The sequence below is a fragment of the Balaenoptera acutorostrata genome, chromosome 7 (genome assembly GCF_949987535.1).
Source record: "Balaenoptera acutorostrata chromosome 7, mBalAcu1.1, whole genome shotgun sequence".
Classification (NCBI taxonomy): domain Eukaryota; kingdom Metazoa; phylum Chordata; class Mammalia; order Artiodactyla; family Balaenopteridae; genus Balaenoptera; species Balaenoptera acutorostrata.
Window position 1 is genome coordinate 104,098,327 of NC_080070.1, and position 24,796 is coordinate 104,123,122.

General features: G+C 41.7%; 1 protein-coding gene across 2 annotated transcripts in view; it reads left to right on the plus strand.

The window, feature by feature from the left end:
- The window catches only part of POU6F2 (POU class 6 homeobox 2), a 451,109-nt gene that overhangs the window by 186,228 nt on the left and 240,085 nt on the right, over positions 1 to 24,796 (plus strand). For both annotated transcript variants that reach the window (XM_057550212.1, XM_057550213.1), the window contains 2 exons: positions 14,092 to 14,183; positions 17,227 to 17,455. In XM_057550212.1, coding sequence (XP_057406195.1) covers positions 14,092 to 14,183; positions 17,227 to 17,455 — 321 coding nt within the window. The remainder of the gene's footprint in view (positions 1 to 14,091; positions 14,184 to 17,226; positions 17,456 to 24,796) is intronic.

Genomic DNA, 24,796 nt, shown 5'->3' on the forward strand with positions numbered 1-24,796 from the left:
ATAGCACAGGTGAAGCAAAGATGAAAACGCAAGTCATTCTGACTCCAGGCTGTATTGTTGGAATACTACAGCCTGGCACGCACAGGAGGCCTTGGTGTCCTCTTCCTGAGCCCAGTTTCACAGAACAAATCAGACAAGGCCAATCTGACCAGGATGGATCAGGACAAAACCAAGATCACCCCATAGCCCGTCTGAAGACAGACAAAACGAGAACATTGTCCAGACCACAAAATGGCCAACTATTCACCCATCCTGGCTAATATGAGTGAATATTGCTCTTTTCCCAATTATGACTTTAACCCCACTCCCTCTTTCCTATCTTCTACACAAGAATTATTAAAATATTCAATCATAACATAGCTCTGACTTCCAGATAGGGTCCAATCCAGAGCAAAGCCCCACTTCTTCAAACCCTCTTCAGAGTCACTCAACACAAGCCCAAATCCATGTCATCTCTTCTTACTGTGATGCCCCATGGTTCCCCAGGGTGTGCGTTCTCCCTCCTGTCAGTGAGTCTATAAATCAAGTTCAACTACATGGTGGTCTTTGGCTGAAGCATGTTGATATACCTAAACACTCCTCATTATACACACTCTTAGATTTGCAGACTGTCCATAGATTTGCTTATGGTGCAGCTTGAACCCCAAAACTTGACCGCATGTGGGTTTGAATCCCAGCTCCTCTTCCTCCTCCTCCTTTAAAAAAAATAAGCTGTGGATGTATGTCTGTTACTTAAATTTTCTGAACCTGAGTTCTAATATCATGGGGCTGGTATGAAGATGAAATCAGGTGACATATGTAGAATATTCTAGTCTGTTGCCAGACTGATGCTCTACAGCTGTTAGTTTCTTTCCCCGATCCCTTCTTGATTGAATCTATTTCTTCTAAATAAGGCATTTTATCCAACTATCATATTCCAGTCATAAAAGTCTGACCCACCAAATCTTGAGGATATTTAGAGATTAAATGTAAAATTTCCAGTTTATGCTATTGCTTGTTCTCTGTGCCATAATTTATAGATATATAAAGGCCAATGAGTACTAAAGTATTTTATTCATTCTGAGATACACAGCTTTCCTCCTCATAATTTAATGTGACATCTTAAAGGGAAAATTTTAGGATAAAAATTGGGATGTGTCTTATAATCAGTGTCATGTCATGGTTTAATTAGCAGCTTGTTTTCTTTCTTAGTGCAACATAAAATATTCATGAATTTTACATCTGTAGCATCCTAGATTTGGTATATATTTTTAAATGACTGGACAGCGTTACTTCCACTATGTCACCTTTTCACCATTGAGTTAGCGGTCGGCTCTGTTTTCTACTTCAATTCGGACACTACCGTTCTAAAGCCAAATGTAAACTCAAGAAGTAGATTTTTAAAGTATTTGGACTTAGAACCTTACCGTTATAATCTGAGTCCAAGTCATGTTTCATAGGCATAATTTTTATAATGAGCTCTGACACAGATCCAAAAATAAGTTAATATAACAAATGGAAATTGCTATGCGTTTGATCCTATCATATAATGGAGTTAAAATAATGATGAAAAAACAGTCTGAACAAGTTCTGTGAAGCTTTTGTTCTATTTGACTTTAAGTGGAACAAAATCTTCCGAACAAGAGGACAACAAAATAATGCTTTGCTAAATGGATAAAAGAATATGACCTAAGTCTATTAGTGATAGAACACTCTATGAATGCACTCAAGTTAATAGCATCTTTTAGCAATAGATACTTTTTCAATTACAGTAATGCTAAGAAATAAATAGGCTAAGTGAGAGAAAAATGGTCAGAGACACATGAATTGGACTAGTTCGGCTGTTTGGTTTTTTATAACCAATTCTCGGGCAGGGGGAAATCTAACCAACTATTAACTATTGATGGGTCATTAATTTGAGTTTTTATATTCTAGATCTACTTAATCTTACTACAGATGCAGTGTTTCATTACCCCATCTCCAAAGAAGGTTTTGCAGCACTTGGCAATTTGTACACAGTGAGTTGTGTGACATCCTTTTCTTCCTGCACAATCTTGTGCTGTCGTGCTGTCATAGACGCTTCATTACTGTAAGGGCTTGCTAACTAGGTGTGATGCTACAGTTTCATGCAATGTAGTTCCTCTGGGGGTATTTCCTTCCTGTCCTTTGCTGAGTTCTAAGTGACCCCACTTTCACCAATCTTTAGTTGCATGCAAGAGTGATTGCAAATTCTACCCTTTCAGAGTATCTGTGTAGAAATGCAATTTTATTTCAGCTTAAAGGGGTTTAAAATTTTTATTCCCCCTTTTTAAAGTGGCACTCTGGCTACTTTTGCAAAGAATGTGGCGCTCTCAGGGTAAATAACTGAAGTAGAGAGGCCAGACTCTTACCTTCATGGGCCCTCACCATGGAAAAGCAGAGCTATGGGTATGGAAGGAGAAAGTGTCAGGAAAATCATCATAAATCACAGAGCAAGGGTATTGGGCCACATTTGGCATGAGTTTTGCTGTGTTTTGAAAAGGATAAATCTGCTTCCCTTTAAGAATGTAGGAACAGCACTTCCCACTGTGACGCTCTTCCCTGGGAGTCCTCCCTCCGGCTTGCACGGGGTGAGACGTGCTCCAGGGTGATGACTGTGATGGAGAGTCTGCCTCTTGAACGTTTGCTTTTCCTACATTCTCACCTGCCCCCGCCTGACTTCTGTGAGAAAGGATGTAACAGTCCACTGCCAATGTCTGCTAAAAGTTGGGCGTTTTAGGTGCATGTACACTTTAAATGCCACCCAAGGGAGGAAAGGAGGGAAGGAAGGGAGGGAGGGAGGGAGGGAGGAAGAGAGCTGTAAACTCAAAACCAGTGCTTTTCACACTTTACTGTGAGTATGAATCACCTGGGGATTTTCTTTCCATGCAGATTTTGATTCCGTGGGTCTGAGACCTGCAGGTCTGCCTTCCGAGCAGGGTCCCAAGCGGTGCTTGTGCTGCTGGTCCAGAGATCACGTGGAGACCCTAAACTACATGCGGCTGTCATTCTGCTCAATTATGAGCATCATTTTACAGGAGACCGGGGTGCTTACTTCTTAGGAGCTGGTCAGGACATGTCTGGGGGAAAAGTGGGGCACAGGAAAAGCCTGTCTCCTGCCATCATGTTCCATTTTCCTTTTTCCATCACCCACCTCCCAGACCTGGAACCTAGAGGTCTCCAGAGCCAGGGTTCACTGGGTACAGAAGAAGATATCCCCAAAGTACAATTTCTGTCATGGTGTGGGATTTATTGTGTTCTGTCTCCCTGGAACATTTCATTTGATACCTAGGGTAGCGTAAGTGTCGTTGGAGTTGGATGGAATTTGGTTCAAATCCCAGTGCTGTCGTTCCCTAACTGTGTGACTATAGGTGAGTTGTTTAAGCCGTTTAAACATCAGTTTCCACAGCTGTAAAAGGAGAATGATAATCCCAATAACACAGGGCTTCTTTGGAGATTTAATGAGAAAATGTAGACAAAATACTAAACAAAGTGTCTGGCCCATAGTAAGTATTTGGTGAATGCTTATAAAATATTTGAGCAGTGGAGTAGTCTAGCTGATACAGATGTGGGCCTTCCATCAATCGGATAGCCTGGGATATAGTCACCTCTCTGTCACTAACTAGGTATGTGAGTAATAAAACTTAGTATCCTGTATAAATGGACATAATAATCATAAACACCTTACAGGGTCATTATAAGGGTTGATAATATATGCAAAGTAATTAATGTATTACTTGGCACATAGAACTTTATATATAAAGAAAATTATACTGATGTCTCTACAAAAGGATAGGCAAAAGAGGAATTATTTATTCAAAAGAAGAAACATTTTAGGAGCGTTTGGTCAGATATTTCTTGTGCCTGGAGGAGTGAAAGGAGAGGGCTGCTGTGATTCCTCACATCCTACCAGGTTGACCAGAAGCTCCTGAATGCTCTGTGACGGACCAGTGTCCCTCTGCAACAAAGCAGACACGGGGCAAAGGGAGAAGGAGAAAGAAAAGTCCGATGCAATGAGCTTTTCATTAGTCTGAATTGCTTCAATTTAAAGGATTTTCCTTTAAACAGAGAACACATTCTTTGGTATGGGAGAAAGGCTTTAAAATATCTTTGTTGTAGGATCGTGAGAGTGCATGGCAGTTTAAAAAAACGTTTTTACTTGGCAAAATCAAATGCCGAGATCTTTCTATTCGCGTGATCGTTAACGGGCTTCTTTAACTGGACTGCCCTGTGACGTCTCAAAGTCTGGGAGGGTCGACAGTCTGTGATGATCCAATCGCCTGCTCTTCACAGTCACCGCGGACCGAGGGCCACACGCTTTCTGCACTGAGGGTCTCCGAGATCTTGTACCGCGTATGTTATCAGAAGCGACTGCACCCAGAGGCCATCATTTCCAATTGAAATAATGATTTCTTCCATTGTGGCTCATGGTAAATCATACTCTGAATGTCAGATCAGCAGCCTCCTTGCTGCTGAAAGGTTGTGCAGAGTTCAGACCTTTTGAAGGCATGTAGGTTTAGGAGAAGAGGGGAAACATACATCACTGTGGTTTCCAGCTGACTTCAGTCTAACCCAGGAACTTGAGCTCATGTAACCACGATGCAGCTCTCTCTATTTCACCCTCACCTCCTTCTCAGACTTGGGGTCCAGGTATCTGCATGCTCACCTTGTTTTATTGTGCTTCACTTTAATGTGCTTCACAGTTACAGCATTTTTTTTTTTTTTTTTTTTTTTTTTTTTTACAAATTGAAGGTTTGTGGCTACCCTGTGTTATCAGATGATGGTTAGCATTTTTTAGAAGTATTTTTAAATTACGGTGTGTACATTTTTTTAGACATAATGCTATTGCACACTTAATAGACTACAGTATAGTATACTACAGTATAGTAACTTTTGTGAGCACTGGGAAACCAAAAAATTTGTGTGACTCACTTTATTGCATTATTTGCTTTGTTGTGGTGGTCTGGAACTGGACCCACAGAGTCTCTGGGGTCTGCCTGCATTGGGGGCTGCTCAGCTAAGAACCTCAATAAACTGAAAACAGTTTAAAAACTCATAATGGGACTTTTGATGGGGCAGCTCTGTAGGTCTGGGGGGGCCTCAAAGAGAGCCTTGCAGATATTAGATACAAACTCAAGTGTTGCTATAAGAGGCTGGAGGCTGGGCTATTGCAAAAAGAATCACAGTGACCTTTACGCTATGGCTTGTCCCCCCCACCCCCGTTACTATAACGAAGGTAGGAAAAAATGGACTAGTTCCCCTCCCTTCCGCCTCATCCTCCTACCCCAACACACACACACACACACACACACACACACACACACACACACACACACAGAATTTTAAAGCAGATTAGTTATCAGCTTTGACCAGTTTTCAAGCATATTTAAAGTCAGTTCTCAGTCATTCTTGCACGTTTTGCCATGGGTAGGTAACTTGGGGGACCTTAAAACTAGGCCAGGTATTCCACCTGAGAGTGTCCTGATCTCATCCCCTTGTTGTCAAACTTGGCAGCTGGTCAGGAGGGAAAAAAATCTGTGTTTATTGTTAGTGAAAGTGTAACATTGTTAGTAAAATAGGTCTACAACTGAAAGAAAAGACATCTTTTCTATGATTTTTCTTTTAAGGAATTCATGCCCTGTCTCCCCATTTTAGGAACAGGTAACTGAGAATGGATAGAAAACAAAACAAAATTTTATCTTACTTTTCCAGCACATGTGGTCACTGATAATAACATGAAGATTTGTAAGTTTGGTTTCTTGTTGGGGAAAACAAGCCACGTCTAAATTCCTCTGTAGACATAAACACTCTTATCAGAATTTACACTGATTTGGAAGGTGGCTCTCAAAGAGTTGTAGGTTTATGTGCAATTTTTAAAACGTGAGGACCCTTGATGAGAAGGTCTCTTGGGCAGGGCCTGCTTCATGGGCCATCAACCACTGCAGGCACACAGGGCTCGCCACCCAGCAGGGTCCCATCTGTGGAGTTTAAGGCTCTGAGATCACCATCTTGAGATTCTTAATAATTTATCTTTGAAATTGTGTTTAGTGAGTCAAGTCCAATGGGACGACAAGAGCGTGGGGTCAGAGGCAGGGAGGCTCGGAGCCTCTGGCGGTCCTGCCACTACCTCCCTGCCTCTCCAGGACAGGGCAGTTCTCAGCCACCTGCTCTCTGCCCTGGGTGCCCCAGGACCCCAGAAGCTGGAGTGTAGCTGTCACCTTCTCCCTCCTGCCCTTCTCAGTGTGCTAGACTCAGGTGCAGGGAGAGTCATAGGATCAGCATGCATCTCATCCCATCCAGGTGCCCAGCGCAGCCCAGCAAGGAGGTTGCAATCCCTTGAGTTCACCCATCTGCCGTGGATTAAGGCAGCAACCCTGGGGAAGGGGGAGATTGACTTCCCAGCCCCAGGTTAGGGACTTGGACTTGCATTTGGCACTGAGCCCCATAAATTATGTAGCCAGGCCTCACGTAAGGTTGAGCATAGATGAAGCGTAGAATCAAGCTCCCTGCATGTGCATAAAAACACAGGGTCTACACGACCTTTGTGTCCAGGGGGCCCGTACCAGGGTCCCATCAGTAGGTTGAGAGCAAGGACTTCATCCCTTGGATGCAGTGCGGTGGTGAACGTGGCCCCTAGCAATGACCTTGTCAGGAAGTGTCCATTTCCTGGGAGAAGTGTGTTGAAATTAGCAAAGCTTCTTAGATCAAGAAGGGCATTTTAAAAATGAGACAAATCATTTTCAGGTGGTTTAAAATCTGTTTCTAAATCATTTCGGCACACTCTGATACACATCTCCAACATTTTAAGAACAACTTACCTAAACACCAACGTACATACATAATACATACATACACACATATATGCATACATACACACATGCCGAGGCCCAGAGCTGACCTGCAGGAGATACAAAGGTTAGTGAGAAAGAATCTTTGCCCTGAAGGAATTTATACTCTTGTAGAGACAGCAGTGCTCAAGCATTGATCCGTACCCCAAAGCTCTCCACATGCCAACAGTGTGTCGTGGAATTTTGCTTAAGTATATTTGATGACTGTCTCTTTTTTCATCTCTTTTCTGAGAGGAAGCATTTACAGAAATTGAGAACTTTATTGGCCTGGATATCGCAGGAGTTCAGCTCTGCTTTTATGAGATGGATGTGAAAACAAATGATAAAAAATTGTTGGAGGAAGACTGAAGGGAGATATAGGAAATTTTGAGAGAAGAAAACGTCTTTAAAGGTTTCCAGAGCACACATAGACTAAGTCTACATGGAGGACTGAAGCAAATATTGAATAATTTTGGTAGATATTACAAAAACATCTTCAGATAATCAAGTCCAAATAAGGGATTTTTGGGGTTTCTTGTTCTGCTTTACCTAGATATCTCTAATCTCCCTTTGACTTTTAATGCTTATGTACAGCCTTTAAATAAAGATCAGCATTTAAAGCCACTGAAGAAAAAATAAAATAAAACCACTGACGACCTAGACCCCTCACTCAAAGATAACTGGATTTCCCTCCATCAAAGGCCAGATAAGTCACCTGCTAGAAGAATAAAGGAATCCATTCTTCCCATTAATGTCATCAGACATTTACTGTTCTACAGGCCTCAATGGGTGAGGTTACAAGTACTTGACAACAGAACTTGCAAAAATGCACAAACCCTAAGTTAATTAATGAATGTTTAATTTTCAAGCGTGGCTTATCTCTTTAGAGTCTCCAGTTCCACCAGGGGTCTGTGTAGTGTTCTGGACGTAAATACATGTGTGGCCAGTATCATAAAGAAATCTCAACGGGCAATAAAAAATGGCAGACAGTGGCAGTGACTTTGAAAAGATTTTTATAGACACCTCCACTCCTTCCTTGGCATTTAGTAATCTTGAAGAAATTGAAAGAAAGGGAAGTTTAATTTAGAGGGGCCTTCTGCACCACTTAGCTGGGTTCACATGCCCAACATGAAATAATAATGCATTCAACTGTCCATCTTATAATAAGCAACCTCTGCCTCACCTCACTCCCCAGTGAAAACAGCAAACAGTGGGTAGGAAAGGTATACATACCAGAAAAAGCTGAGGGATCCCTGTGACCTTCTTGTGATTGTTTGTGCTAATGCATAGCAGACAGAAACCCAAACTCTCCCTCTGAAGAATCGATTTGTTAAAAATGCATTGGTCGTTAATGAGGGAATCTAGTGCACTGAATATTGGAGGATGGCCAACTGAAAGTGGAACTGGTGTATTCCGATGAGCCATTCATATGTGCAAGTCTGTTTTCTCCTCAATCTGCCCCAGCCCTTGTATCCTCTTTGCAAAGGCAATGGGGTAAGGATCCAGAAAGGAGTATGCCCTCTCAGGATTAAAAATGTTCTATTTGTTTCTTAAAATGACTTATTTGGAAGAGCCAACTCCAAAAAGACACGTGGAGGCAAGGGGTAATGGTGGAGGGGGTCGGATTTAAAACTATCCTGGAGTGCACATCTGTTTCACTCTTAGAGTTGCTAAGAGGTACTGAGTCTTGTTTGCCTCAGTTAATCAAAAACTCTTATACGAAAAGAAAATTGTTTTAATTTGCAAAAGAAAACTAACTTACTATGAGGAATGCAGTGATGGTCATTCAGGAACTCTGACCTTGACTTGGTGGGGGGCAGGGTGCAACTTCAGAGGCTCCCCCAGTCAGGAAGTTACTAAAGAGAGGAGCAGGGGCCTAGGGTATCACTGCCCCCACCCCAGCTACCTAGATACTTCAGGCTCTCCAGAGCAGAGAGAGCGGCCAGCAGATTTGCAGATTTTGGATACAAGATCAACACTGGAAAAATGGTGTCGAATGAACCAATGCTCTGACAAGCAGGCATTTTAACAATTAAAATTAAGTTTTATTGCAGTGTACCAGCCAAACTCTTAATCAGTCTTTCAGTGTCTCCAACATTTATGACTTATCCTTTCCTTAGCAGACTTCTATCAGGGGTCCCTGTGTTTACAGAAGTGACTTCTATTATATAGCTACTTTATTTTATTTATTTTTATTTCCTGGTCATCTTATTATTTATTTTTAAATTAAGCACTCAAAAATTAAAGCCCAGGGCTTCCCTGGTGGTGCAGTGGTTAAGAATCCACCTGCCAATGCAGGGGACATGGGTTCGAGCCCTGGTCCGGGAAGATCCCACATGCTGAGGAGCAACTAAGCCCGTGCACTACAACTACTGAGCCTGCACTCTAGAGCCCACGAGCCACAACTACTGAGCCCACGTGCCACAACTACTGAAGCCCACGCGCACCGCAACGAAGAGTAGCCCCTGCTCGCCACAACTAGAGAAAGGCCACATGCAGCAACGAAGACCCAACACAGCCAAAAATAAATAAACAAATAAATAAATTTATTAAAAAAAATTAAAACCCATTAATACATTTTGATAATGGAAAAAAACTGAATGAAGATCCAAAACTGTAAACGTTATAGAAGACTAATTCATTTGTTTTTCATCCGACAACATTCATTAATTGCTACTGATAAAGCTAGAAAAGAAATAAATATAATGTAGCTATTTTAAATCTTTTTATGATCGCTTTTATTTATTTGTTTTTGGCTGCATCGAGCAGCATGTGGAACTTCCCCAACAAGGGATTGAACCCGAGCCCCCTGCAGTGGAAGCTCAGAGTCTTAACCACTGGGCCGCCAGGGAAGTCCTTACGATCCCTTTTAAAATCAGTTTTTACTCCTTAAAGTACCTGTGAACATTACAAAATAGATGCATCTGACATAGATTGCTAAACTAGAAGGCCACCAGGATTACGATGCAAGAATGCTCCAGGTAGAGGAGCTTGGAGGGCCAAGGGAGTAATGCTGGCTGATGACCCATCTGCTGTCATAAAGCTAATTGTATGGCATCCTCAGTGCAGGAGATTCATACTTGCCTGAGCAGCATGTAGGCCACTGTTTTCTCCCCGTGGTCTTCTATCACCAGTGGCGTTTTACAAAACGTACACATGAGCCACCCCCTGGATGCTCTGAAAGTAGCCTCCTGAGGGATGTGAACCTCTATGTGTTCAGGAAGCTCCACAGCCCATTCTGATTCATAGGCCTGGGTGAGAGCTGCTGGTCTAAGCTATGGTCTGGGTGAGAATTTGGGAGCAAATTGGCAGTATCTTTGTGCTGTATTACCTGGTTATGCTACCAGGGACTAAAGGAGGGATTATCCGTGAATATCTCACTTCATAGGCTCTTTAAAGACCTGACCATTTAGTTCAGATCCAAACATTTATCAAATGGTACAGAGCACGCTGTTAGGGTGGTGTGTGAGGAAACATGGACAGCACACATAGGCATGGGCGTTTGTGCTGAGTTACGTGGGGCAGGTAAATATGATGGGCAAATTAAATAATACTAAATATTGTATTAAATATAAATGAAATCTTATTAACTAATGGTAGTCAAGAGAAAGAGCACTTCTGTGACAAGCATGCACTGTTCCAAGACATTTACAAATATATGTGTTCATTTAATCCTCACCATAGCGACCCTATGAATGACATACGATTATTTTCCTGGGTTTTTACAAGAGGAAGCTAGTGTATATATAAGTAAACTGGAAAACCAGCACAAGTTCACCCAACTAGTTAAGGGGCAGGGCTAAATCTCAATGCAAGGAGAGTTTCAAATTTAAGAGCCCTTGCTTTTAACCTGTACACCAAACTGCTTTTAATATCTAAATTGGAATAGATAACTAATAAGGACCTGCTATATAGCACAGGGAACTCTACTCAGTACTCTGTAATGACTTATATGGGAAAAGAATCTAAAAAAGAGTGGATATATGTATATGTATAACTGATTCACTTTAATGTACACCTGAAACTAACACAACATTGGAGTAAATCAACTACACTCCAATAAAAATTAAAAAAACAAACAAACAAAAAACCCCCAAAAAATCAGAATTACAGTCGAATTTGCTAAGAAGCTAATAATTTAGAGATAATTTCCAAAGTTTATGCTAAATAAGAGTAACTAGTGAAGTGGATGCCATACCTATTTTAAAGGAATTATACCAGCCCCCAGTTAAAAGCCCAGCCTCTGTTTCCATTGAGTGAATAGTCAATCAATGTGAATGATGCCTACGTTAAGGGCAGGGCATAAAGCAGTAAACCAGTGAACACAGGATCTGCCCTCCTGGAGCTCACAGTTGCTGCCTGAAAAGCCTAGACTCTTAAATTCAGAACAGGCCACAGAGAGCTTTCTGGGCTTCTTTGATCTCCTTGATCTTCTAGCACATTTCCTAGGACCCTGATCAGGAGGAACCTGCCCAACCGATTTAAGTTCACATTTTCGTATCTGTGCCTGTACCTCACCTCAAATTCTCTGCTAACTTATGGCTGAGCGCTGCTTCAGAGCTCTCTGAAACTCTTAGCCAACGTCATTTATTCATTCTGACTACTGGATCCCCCCTCTGGCTCTGAGAAGGCCCCTGATTTGGGAGCCGCCTTATGACCCCAGACAGATTAGTTTATGGTCTTACAAGGTTAAGTGTGATACATGCGTTTGGGGAAAATGGAGATGTGCATTAAGAAGAGACATTAGTTTTTGATCCAGGCAGGAGAGCATACATAATCTCCTCTAGAGCCTGTGAAAGACTTCATTTTACACATGAAATTGTGTGGAATTGTCCTGGACTGCACTGAACATGGTTTTTGAGAATAACCAGCCTCAAAACAAGCTGCTGTGCACTGGTGAGAGCCTCCAGCAACAGAGAATAAAATGTAAGCAAATGTAATCTGTGTCAAGTTACAGGTAACAAAGACACAATCTTGTTGACACAGTGCCTGGATGGGACAGATCCCAAACATTACCATGATGTGTCATTAGGAACAGAACCAAACAGTGAGCCCGGTGTGCATGAAAGGAGTAGGAGGCAGAAGGGCCTGGCATAGGATAGAAAAAGTGTTTGATTAAGATGTATGTTTTTTAATTGTATAAAAAGATTTTTCTCTTTCTCTTTGCATTGTCAGACTTTTTCACAGTCAGGCATAAAAATCCATGTCTGGCAAGCATAAAGAACAAACCAATTTTTTAAAAACATTTTCATAAACTAAACCAAAGCAGATTTTTAACCATTTGAGAATTTACATTAATTGACCAAAAGATCACTTTGGGACCTGGTCAGCTCTATAAAAGTAAATAAAACTCTACTGAGAATTCTAAGGCAAAATAGGACTTGGGTCTGTAAGAACTGAAGTTGTGAGATTTACACTGCATAATGTACCTCCCAGTTTAAAATGCCCTGCTACTCAAGCATGATAAATAAATCAAATATAAAAAATTTAGAAGAAAGGTCTCCTGCATGTTATGGGGAAATTGTGGGCACCTTACGACGGGCCATCTTACCCTTGTTATTAAATGACAGCGATCATTAAAATGCCAAACATATTTTGACAGAATTCACTTTATAAAATGTCAGCAAGTCTGTGTTTTTATTAGTTTGTTCCAAATCAATTTAGAAATTTCAATAGAATGCTTGTAAGTATTCCCCAAGCAATGTCCATTCTTGACTTTTGGCACAAAGAAATATTACAAATTAATCAGATTTTCAGATTTCTGCATAATGGCTTTGCACATTTATTGCTTAATCCTATTATAAAATGCTGTTATGATTGACACACGGCTGTGGAGATGGAAGTCAATTGAATAATATGTAGCAGTCAATTTTATTTGTAGCTTAATGTGCTGAAGTATTTTTTTCCACATTTCCATTATTTATAAGTCTGTCCCTTGGGAGAATATATAGAAGAATTTGCTTTAAATGAGCTAATAATACCTTCTTTAAAGTTTGTAAGTGTGACAGAATCATATCTTTTTTTTCTTGGTCATCCATGGCACGCCAGTAAACAAGGTTTGAATTGTCTTCCACTTGCTTTTCATAGGACAAACATCAGGAAAGAGGATCTTGTTAAGGATGGCTTGGAATTGGATTTCAATCACCAAGAAAACAAAAGCTACCAACTAAGACCCCTCAAAAATGGCTGCTAGCTTTATTTATTTGTTTGCTTGCTTATTTATTTATATATTTATTGTTACTGCCACTATATCACCTTCTATGGTTTGTCCTGAAACAAAGCACATAAGCACACACAGAGAAACAATAATGTTTAAGAAAGTTTGAAAGATCTGCTGTTTTGGTGGAATTTCATTTTTCAGGCTTTAGCATCCAACAGGATTCTAGCAAAGGAAGTACATTATGTTCTATGCTTACCACGGGGGGGATCCCTGGGGGTAGTGTGGGGGTCAGTTAGCACCCAGGAAATTTGCTTAAGGAGATGCATGTGCTTTTTAGGACATAAGGGGCCACCAACAAGGACCTACCGTAGAGCACAGGGAACTCTACTCAGTATTTTGTAATAACCTATAAGGAAAAAGAATCTGAAAAAGAATGTGTGTATATATGTGTGTATATATATATATATATATATACACACACACACACACATATATACACACACACACATATATATGTATGTATAACTGAACCATTGTGCTGTACACCTGAAACTAACATGACATTGTAAATCAACTATACTTCAATTTAAAAAAAAAAGAAAAGAAAAAGGCTTTGTTTTAGGAAAACGCATCCATAAGATTCAGTACCTGAAGTGTGTATGGAGAAAGGGCTTAAGGGTACGAAGCCATATTAAGGGATAATATAGATGTGCTTGGTCGTTTCTGAGATCACGCTTTCTCTGGCTTTGGGAAATTAGATTAGCGGTTGCCCGCCTATGCATAAAGGATGCAGTTTCCCACAGCGGGGCCATGTTGGCACACCCCCCGCAAACTGATGTATAATGCAAGCCTATTAGTGCGACTGATGATGGTGTCACTTTCTCTGCTGTCACAGCCTTCTCCCTCCCAGAATGACTTTGTCCATCCCCAACGTCCGTTAGCATAATGTATGCAGTTGACAAGTGATTTGAGCACTGGAGCTATTGGTAAAGCACTCTGGCATATCATCTGTGCCTTAATGTTATGTGGCATCTCAGGAAAATGGGGTCATGGGCAGTTCCCGGGCTGGATCTTACATTAAGGGTACTCTTCTCTTTTGAATTCCAGGGGCCAGAGGAAATCCGGCGCTGTCAGACCCAGGCACCCCTGAACAACACCAGGCCAGTCAGACCCACCCCCCGTTCCCGGTTGGGCCACAGGTCAGTATCTCTCAACTGCTGCATGTAGGATGGTTTAACCATATAAATAACCGAATAAATAATAATGAGTTAAAACCAATTAACTCCAACAGAGCAAAGACGGTGATAAATTTTTGTATGGGAAAGTGTATGGCTACATTATTTATTAAATACCATCAAGAAAAAAAAATGTGTTAGCAGAACTCTTCTCTCTTTTTAAAGGGAATGTTGATTTTAATCATTTGGAAACATTTTTTCTTCTTAAAACCCACTACAATTGTGCTGTTGGTTATCATGCAGTTTTCTGGAAAGTAAAACTTTAATGACTGGAGTGTGAAAAAAATTAAGTTATTTCAACCTTACTATAGCCGTTTTTGAAATACAAGATGTGATTTAATACAAAAAAGTTAATGCAATTTTAATGCAAGTTCAGCTTATTGAGTTTGACAATACTGTACATCATATATAGCTCCTGCATTAATAAAGAAATACATTCATTATTTTTTAAAGTCCAATATGTGTTATTTGCAGCCTGGTGTGGTTATATGGAGATGTAGAATACAATTGTAAAAGGCTGGGCTTTTTTTTTTAACCTCTGTCATTTAGTGTGAAGTTCTCAGAGTTCACCCACTTTTATAGAAAAAGAAGCTGATCCCTGAGCCTTTCTCTCTCTTTGGTTGTCACTGTGGTTCCAGGAAATTAATCACTTTCAGCACTTCAGGGCTCATCAGTTCCAGGCTTGAAAACCCAAGTTTAGAGCTTGAGTTGGTCTTGACTTTCTTGTTCCAGCCCCCGCCAAGTCTCCCCATGGCCTCAGATTCCAAAGTGCGTCTCAGAGCACGAATGCCTCTGTGCTGCAGACAGAGAGCCTGGGTTGATGCCTGATCTCTTCTGGAGCCCTAGAGGGACTTTGACTGGGCATCTCAGAAACCAGCTTCTGAAGGCCATGCTCTTTCTAATTTCATGCTCGTGACATTGTGTGTGTGTGTGTGTGTGTGTGTGTGTGTGTGTGTGTGTGTGTGTGAACATAACACGGGTGACAAACTCCAATGCCTCCAGGTTAGAAACATAGCACGACAGACCCAGACAGTGAGAAGCAGGGGACACTGGGACAAAGTGGACAGCGGATGCCCTGCTGTAAGCCCATGAATTCAATTAAAAAAATGCTGCAGGCCCCACCATCCAAATCTGTGGCCTGCCTACAGTCCGAAGACTGCCTGTTTGCCTTCCCTTTCATCATGGTATCACTACTGGCAGTCATATGATGCCAGCAATCTGAAGACCAGTTTATCATTTTGTACTTATTCCTAAAAAATGTTTGCTTTGTCCTTCAGTGTAACTTTTTTTTTTTTTTTTTAAGAGAGGCACAGTTTCTTGGTGAGAATTTAGTAAAGTCTAGCAGAAACATTAGGAGCTGGGCCCACAGAATCCAGAGCAGTGGTTCTAAAACGAAGATGGATGGAGTCCCAGTGCTTCTTCAGAGGGCTCCCCGGAAGGGGCCTTGAGAGGTGACTTAGGGAATGGCCAGAAAGTGGACTCAGCCATCCCCCATTCTTCAAATAAAGCCACCCCGCTTCTCCAAACCTGTTCTGTGTATTGAGAGGGAGTGAAACGTGGGCTCTGGAGCAGCCTGGCTGGATCGGAATCCCCCCGCCCCTCTGGATATGTGACTTTGGACAAGTAACTAACTCAGTATGTCATTGGTAGGACATCGGAGTTCATACACACTAAAATAGTGCCTGGCTATTAAATATTGGGCTTTGTACTATACCTACACTGAGTTACCTTTTACTTTATAGAATCATACTGCGTTAAAAACAAAAAAGTTGAAACTCCCCAATGAAAGTTTTTTATCGGCTCCTCTAGAAGAAAAATGGGCATGGGATTAGATCTTAAATGGCTCCTGCAGGGGTGCAATGAAAGTCCCAGATGAAGTGACCCTTTCAGTCATCTGGCCTGGTTGGGCAAAGAATCCTTCCTACATCACCCTGAAGACCCCCACCTGAGCTCACACCTGAGCTCAGATACATCTAGTGCCTGGAAGTGCACACCTATGTGGTTGCCTTTCCGTATGAAACAATGGCTGTTGGACAGTGGATATAAACATGTGTTTTTAATGTCATTTTAACAGGGCAAAGAATTAGTGTAATAACCAAAGAAAATTTTTAAAGCTTTTCAAATTTACCCACATCAAATATTTTTGTTTTTCTATATTCCTTTTTAGATCTTGTCGTTATACATATATAATTTTACCATTTAATAGTGATTTGATCATCATCACTTGCTTAATTATTATCCAGTTAATTTTATATATTCTCATAAACATTTTCTATTTTTCTAGAGGTGTCAGAATGATCCATTTTAAAGACTGTATAATATCTTACCAAGTTTAGTACTATCAATATAACAAACTGTTTTTCAACATTTATATATTTTAAAATGTAATGCGTATTTTCATTCATTTATATTTTTTAAAAAAATTGTACCTTCAGAAGCATATCCCAGGAATATATTCTAAGTCGAAAGGGGATGAATATTTTTGTAGCCCTTGATGTGGACTGCTTTCCAAAAGGTTTATGTCAGTCCACCTGTCCTAAATCCATATAATGGTGTCACTACAGACTTACCAGTGTTGCGTAAATCTTTTGCATTATCTTTGCTAATTTAATAGATGAAAATAGTATTTCATTGCTCTTTTGAACCAATAAATTCCACTGATTCCAATGAGTTCTTTTTGGAAAAAACAGAATAAATTAGCAGAGAGTTTCAAATATATAAGAGTAGGATCGAGTGAAAAATCCATGGAAGAATAATATGTGTGTAGGGTATTACTTTGCAAGGTATTTGAGCTTTCCAAACCAAATGAAATTTTCCAAAAAAATTAATGAAATACAATTTCAATTTTTTTCCTGCAAGTCAATCTTTTTTTTTTCTGGAATAGAACATGTCTCTTTGCTACTTGTTCAGGAACTTTCTGACCCAGCTTAAGTGGAAGAAGAATGCTCTAAAAACCCATGTCTTGGTTCCACTGGAAAGTGAGCTGGGATTTTGTGTTTCCTTGCAGCCACTCCTGACGGCCCAGCAATTAGCCTCTGCTGTCGCCGGGGTGAGGCCGGGAGGCACGCCGGCCCTCAGCCAGCCCGTCCTCATCCCCTTCAGCATGGCCGGACAGCTAGGAGGGCAGCAAGGGCTGGTCCTCACGCTGCCCACTGCGAACCTCACCAACATCCAAGGGCTGGTAGCAGCAGCTGCAGCCGGAGGCATTATGACTCTGCCACTGCAAACTCTACAAGGTAACCCACCATGTCTCTGTGTCTTGTAGGGCTCCATCCACTGGCCCGTGCTCTCTGAAGTGGACAAGTGCCCTGAATGTTGAATGTAGTTCAGAGCTGCTTCCACCATAAAGGCTATGAAAGGCTTATGTAGGAAGCAAAGTTTTCAAGGTGTCTGTGAATCCTGAGTTTGCTCAAGCCATGGGCTTTATCAGTCCTCATGTCTTAACATTGACTTGAAACCTTTCAGCTCTTCTGGAAGCATTTATGAGCAATCATTGCATGACACATCAAAAACTTAGATATAAAATGATTGTGATGTTATTTGAGGACTTGAATTATAATCTCATGAGTTCTTCAATTTAGCCATCTGCAAAGAAAGGTTAGACATTACTTGTTTGTGTGTGAAGTGTTTGGAACATTTCAAATACAAGGTATCATTTGGAATAATCAACTTACTATTTTTCTTACTAAGTATATTTTAGTTATAATTATTAAACAAAAATTATGTTATTTGAGGTAATATTTTGTAATGAGAAAAATAGACATATATAGAGCTCTTATCTTATGTAATCATGGGCATATAATAAGAGTTGGACTCTACTCAGGAAGAGTAGTTCTCTTGATATCACAAAGGTTTTAACTTTTCTTTAAAAGATTTGGTAACGCTGACTGATAGACTGATTTACAAAAGACTGTCAGAGGAAGAACTATTATGATGGAGAAATAGCTTGACTATGATGAGGATGCCTAAAAAAAGGGAAGATAGATTTATTTTGGACTGGTCAAAGAAGTTGTTGTCTCCACTGATAAATGTTAGCAATTAAATTTTTTTCTTTACAGAGTGAGAGTTTGGTTGGGCAAGTTATCATAATAACAATTTAAAGTACTTTTTTAGTTGGTCAAAAGTCAGGGCTCCTTATAACCTATTAAAACGGTCAGAGTGTCAGTCCATAGATTAAGGAATAGACCAAGTAAGACCTGGTTAACTCTGGACCCAAACTTCTTCACACACCCTATGTTCTAATATCCTACCCATTGTTGCCACTTCTTGACTTTCACTTTAATGTTTAAAACAAAGTCTCTCTTGTACTATTAAATTGTGCCAAGAAACCTGCCATTCATAAATCATGCATGCCCGGGACACGCTAATGCACAAACTTTGCTAGTTTCAAATCTGAGAGTGCCTGGGAAGCCAGGATCTCAAGATTAAGCAAATAAGGCAGGAATAAACAAGGTGAAAGCGAAAGCAACAAAGTGTAGGGAGAGGCTTTTTAATGTAGGTGGATGATGAAATCTTTTTTTTTTTTTTTTTTTTTTTAAAGGATTTTCTTATTTATTTATTTATTTATTTATTTATTTTTGGCTGTGTTGGGTCTTCGGTTCGTGCGAGGGCTTTCTCCAGTTGCGGCAAGCGGGGGCCACTCTTCATCGCGGTGCGGGGACCGCCCTTCATCGCGGTGCGCGGGCCTTTCTCTATCGCGGCCCCTCCCGTCGCGGGGCACAGGCTCCAGACGCGCAGGCTCAGCAATTGTGGCTCACGGGCCCAGCTGCTCCGTGGCATGTGGGATCTTCCCAGACCAGGGCTCGAACCCGTGTCCCCTGCATTAGCAGGCAGATTCTCAACCACTGCGCCACCAGGGAAGCCCATGATGAAATCTTAATGAAGAAACAGGCATTATCAAAATGCAGCCTTCCATTTGGAACATTTGCCCTTATGGGAATATTGAATGTTATAAATAAACATAAGCTCACAGAGCTCCTAGGTCATGAATTAATCCTGCTTGGTTAAAGTGGATGCCAAAGACAGTCCAAAAAAACCAGGCTAGTTATCTCTTTATTAAGGTTTGGTGTTCTTAGGATTTTAGTACCTGGTTATTTTTAAGGGTTCAACATGAGTGACTGGTCCAATGTAGACTTCCATCAAAATTTTCTCTCTTTTTTTAAAAAATATCAAATTTAATATTAGTTTGTAGTTTGGAATTTGGTTCTTTTTGGCACCTTTGGTTTCAGAAAATGAATCCTAATATTGGTATCCTGATTAAGTAGTTTCAATAAGAGTACTAGCTCTTTTTATCCCCTGGTGCTTCTCACATAATTTCCCTACTGGCCTCATCTTCAGAAGAGTATTGGAATTGATGATCAAGCTCTTGTCTACTACACAAGCACAAGGGGCTATTTCTCCCTTTGTCTCCATCTTTGAAATTTCAATGATGCTGGAAGTGAGTCAGGAGGTCAAAACATCTCCCACTTGCAAGTCAGCCAGTTATAGGAAAAGCTTCCTAGTTATTCTTAACCCTCAAGCTCTTCCTCCAAACACCTTTTTTCTTTGATATCCTTAAGAATGAATCCCAACTCCTAAATTACTGTTACGGTCCAGGAAATTTCTCCCTTCCAGTTTCCTTCAGCTTTTTGTTCCTTTCACATCTTCCCACATAAGTTCTTCACCACCCAGACCTCATTAGTCTGAAAAGGGACCAGCCATCCTGGTTTGCCAGGGACTGAGGGTTTTCCTGGGGCATGTAACTTTCACTGTTGAAACCAGCAAAGTCCCAGACAAACCAGAAAGAGATGGTCATCCTGCAAAAATTCCAAGGGCAATAAGGATGGGAATCAGCAAAACGTCTCATCTCTGCAAGGTGTCCAAGATCAGTGTCTGCCACCTGAAAGACAGTGCCGATCCGTCATCTTGTTGGCCAGCAGACAACCCAAGGATGATCTCACCACCTTTAGGAAACCTACTGTGGCCCTTAACAATCCCTTGGCCACGTCTGCACCTTGTGTAGCTCCCCAGGTTATGTCATGGAAGGTAGTGGGACTCAGGATGGTTGGTGATGGCTGGTGGCCAGAAAGTCATCTGCAGGGGTCCTGATTGACTTCGAGACTGAGCCAGTCCTAGAAGTCCTTGAGTCTAATCCTTTTTCAAGGGTGGTGTTCCTGTAAATGGGTTATAATACCTGAGAAGGAGTCCTTACACAAACTTATACAACCGGCAGTCTAGAATGCTCTGCCCCCTCCCCATGGCCTGCTTCTAGACAATGAAAATGGAACCTCAGTCCAAGGCTTTTAAGAATCTTTTAAAACAACCAGTAAGTCTGCCCACCTATAATAGCTAGGCCATCTTCTCGTGTGATTTTACAAGACAGATTTGATTCGTCAGTGTGAGGGGGAGGGACTGAATGTTCAACGCTTCTGAAGTAGGACCTGTTTCCATAGGAGGCACTTAGTCCTGGATGGTTCCCCTTTTCCTCATTGTGAAGCATTAAGATTTTATTCATGAAATAAGTCTGCCAACTGGAATTGTCTTTGATTATTCTCCGACTTTCCTGCCCAGTCCTTCAGCCTATGCATTCTTCTAGCTCAAAAGCTACAAATTTGCTAAGAAAAAAAAAAAATGACATGAGTTTCTTAATGGTTTGGAATCCCAGGAATAAATTTTCAAGTATCTTCCTCTTTACTAAAGGGCTTGAGAGCTGGTTCATTTACGTTCCCTATCAAGTGACATGGAATAGCTCTCAGAGCCTTGGAGGCTGTGATCCCTGCATGTATTTTAATGAGCACTAATGACACATTTACACGAGAGCAGCTTCTCTCTGCTCAGGCAGTGGGGGTCCCATCTCAGTCTCCTTCTCTGTGCATGGTCCCCAGACCAGCGACATCAGCATCTTATCAAGGCTCCATCCCAGGCACCCTGAACAGAACCTGCGTTCTTAAAAGGAGGCTCCTATGCACACTCAAGTTTAAGAAAGCCTGGTCCAAGGGGCTTTTTCAGAACTCGTTTGGCCCTCCCCCACTATCTCCAGCAGCGTCCTCCAGACTCCGAGCATGTTAGGGTCACCGGGAGCCATGCGACTGTGATAAGCACCGTCACTAATTCTCCTGATCCTCTCTCACCACCCCAGGCCTCTAAATGATGATAATGACCAAAAGGAATAACTTACTTGAGAACGTGTCCGTTTCTGTCAGGACAGTTATATCCCCAACACCAAGAGGTATTCCCTTGCATAATTAAAACACAGGGAAGCCCTTGTTCTGAGATTTTATCCAGGAAAAGCTTCGCATCCTGAAAAAGAGACCACATTGCCCTGCAGGAAACCCGTCTGCACAGCCTGGGGATTGTTTTCCCTTTTTCTTCAGATCCTTCCGAGAGAGAGAGAGAGAGAGAGAGAGAGAGAGAGAGAGAGAGAGAGAGAGACGCACTGCTGTCTCATCAATTATAGTGTCTTCGTGTAAGGAAACAGACAGGAGTGAGGAGTTAGAAATCTCACCGAATCCTAGAAACAGCCCTGCAGCCCAGCCTCAGGGAGGCTGGGACGAGGTTTGGGGATTAGAGAGTCCAAAAGAGTCCAGCCAGTGAACCAACAGGCTGCAGGCTGTATCTTTGTCCCCTCCGAGCAGGCAGGCATCTGTCCCCACTCCCAGGTGACTACTAACCTGTCTCCTCTCTTCCACGGCTCCTCCTTGTGACTCTTCTCTACCAAGTTGGTGGACTTTTAGCTAACCCACAATTTTGGTTCACTCACGTTCCATTTTGTCTCCTTGGAGTCCATGCATCTTCCCAACTCGTGAACCTCTCAGGAACTCTCCATTGCTGTCTCTCTCCATCATCTCTATCTTTATCCCTATCTCCACGTCCGTCTAAAATTCAAACTCCCCAAAACTCACATTCCTGTCAGGCTGAGCCTTTTCATTTTAGGCTGTCTACCTGGTCAGACTAGAGCTTGACTGCCCACGTTGAAGTCCAGTCAGCTTTAATTTGGACGGGGGGTGGGGGGTGCGGTGGGGCAGAGCCAGGATGACGTGGATCTCCTATGGTCTGAATTTGGAGATGCCAAAGCTGGAGTCTTGGTTCTGAATATTTTAAGGGAAATCTTTGGAAGTCCTGGCTGGGATGCAAGCCTAGAAATGCTCTAAACTCAGATAAGACCTAGAAATAACCTACTCCTCAACACCCTGTGTCCTTACCTGCGGTAGGTGTAGTTTTTGTGTTCTCTCCTCTCTTACCTTTGCAAGCCCTTTCCCCCTCCAGGTACCTCCCACCATTACTACTCGGGGTCCCTCCATTCCTGTGACCTTTGTCTGTCCTGTGCTCATAAGAATTTGGTTTCAGGTGCCTGTCAGCAAACCCATACCTATAACATAGGATTTATCATGACCATAACCCTCAAAGAAAGAAAATGACTAAGGTTGCTCCGTCACATATTTTATAAACTCCTTTAAATCAGTGTCTTCCATTTTCCTTATTATTTGAAAACACAGATAGCTGTACTAAACATGTAATTTGCAGTTGTCCTAGCGTGGGAGCAAGATTATTATTTGATGTGGCAAAATAAAATCCCCATTATGGAACTCATGCAAATGTGTTGGATTTTTGGCCTTTTTAGATGTAGGCAGAAAATGTAGATAAAAACAACTTCCACACGGGAGACAACAACAGCAAAGGGCTTAGTGGGGCAGCAGAGGTGTGTCAACTTCTAGGACAGAAGATTCAGGTTAGAGGCTTTTTCCCATAGCACAAGCCGAGATAACCCACTCACCACTGCGGGCAATGTAAATGGGGAATATAAATGTGCTGTGTAGGAGATTTATATCAGAGTGTGAACATTCCAGTTAAGTCAAGCATAACGTTTAAATTAATGACCAAAAATACATTAGAAAGTGCTGCTTACCCTGAATGTGGAAAAGCAATTAGGTTCAAGGCAAGTTGGAAAATCAAGGCCAAGGATGATTTTCCTGCCTTTAGCGGTGGCAGGAAATCTGGCCTGGTTTTCTCCACCTCTCCAAATTAAAGTCTGTAGAGGTTGAAGTAAGTAGGGATCGTTTTAGGGCTTAGGAGTTTCATGTGCAAGAGACATTACAGTGCCTTTTTGTTTGTGTTGTTGTTGTTGTTGATTTCATGGAGGTATCGTTTACATGCAATAAATACATGGATCTTAAGTGCACAATCCAATGAGTTTCAATAATTGTTTGCACCCGTGCAAACTCCACCCACCACAGTCAGTACAGAAAACAGTTCATTATCCCCAAGTGTTCCCTGTGTCCCTTTGTAGTCAATGTCCTCCCTCCGACTAGGCAACCCCTCATCTACTTTCTGTCATTATCAATTAGTTTTGTTTGTTCTAGAACTGCATATAAATCGATTCATATGTATGTATTCTTTGGTGTCTGGCTTTTCATGCTCAGCATAATATTTTTGAGATTTATCCACACTCTGGATTTCAGTAGTTTCTTTTCATTTCCCAGGATTGTTCCATCGTAAGCATGTGCCACAATTTGTCCATAGCCGTTCCCACATCCCAGGAGGCAGACATCGAGAAGTCCCCTCCCCTGGGGGGAGGGAGGGGTCCTCCAGTGGGCATTTCTTGGAAAACACCCTTGGCCACGGTTCACCTTGGCCCTTGGCTACACCCCTGGGGAGATTCTCCTCTGTCCGTTATCTTTCTTGGCTACATTTGAAGAGAAAGTTGAGGAATATACCTTTCTTTGGGGGCTTCCTCAGTTCATGGACAGCTTATGGAAGCTTGGGGGCTGAAGATTGCTTGAAGTTTCCAACAGTTAAAGATTTGTGGCTTCTTTGGGAATCTAGTTCCCTCAGAAACCATGAATGCTTCTGACCTTTCTGCTTCCAGTCAGTTCCATGTGCCAAAGTTATTTTCTAAGACATACATCTTCAGTCTAATTTATTTTGCTTTCTCAGCCCCACACTTCCCTCCTCCAATTCAGTCCGCCTCTGTGAAGGCCCCGTAACCTCCTTGGTGTTCTTTAAACATACTCCTACCCAACGGCCTTTGCACGGGCTGTTCTCTGGAAACTCTGTCCCCAGAAAGCATCAAACCTCCCTCCCTCCTTGTGCCAGCCCCAATACTCCCTTTCCCCCCTCACCTGCTTTCCTTTATCTCCTTTGTCCATAAACTAATTACCTTCTGCATAACCTTAAAAATCTCAAAAATGGTTGAGTCTTGTTTTTCCTTGCTTTTTAAGCACTTTGTGTCATGCCTACTGTAGCATGTGGAGAGTGGACACAGCGTCGTGACGCTTGGCCCTGGGGGTCTAGAGGTGGTTATCTGCATATAATGTGCTTATAATATGTATTGTTTGTGCCTGGCTCTGTCCTGGAATGCAAGCCCTGTAATAGGCATCTTTGTTTGGTTCATCGATGTGGTCCAAGAACTGGAACAGTGCTGGCTCAATATAGGTACTCAATATATGAATGATGGATGGATGGATGAGTGAAGATACATGCACGCTAATGTTTATAGCATCGCTATTTACAATAGCCAAGACATGGAAGCAACCCAATCAACAGATGACTGAATTAAGAAGAAGATGTGTATACGTACACACACACACACACACACACAC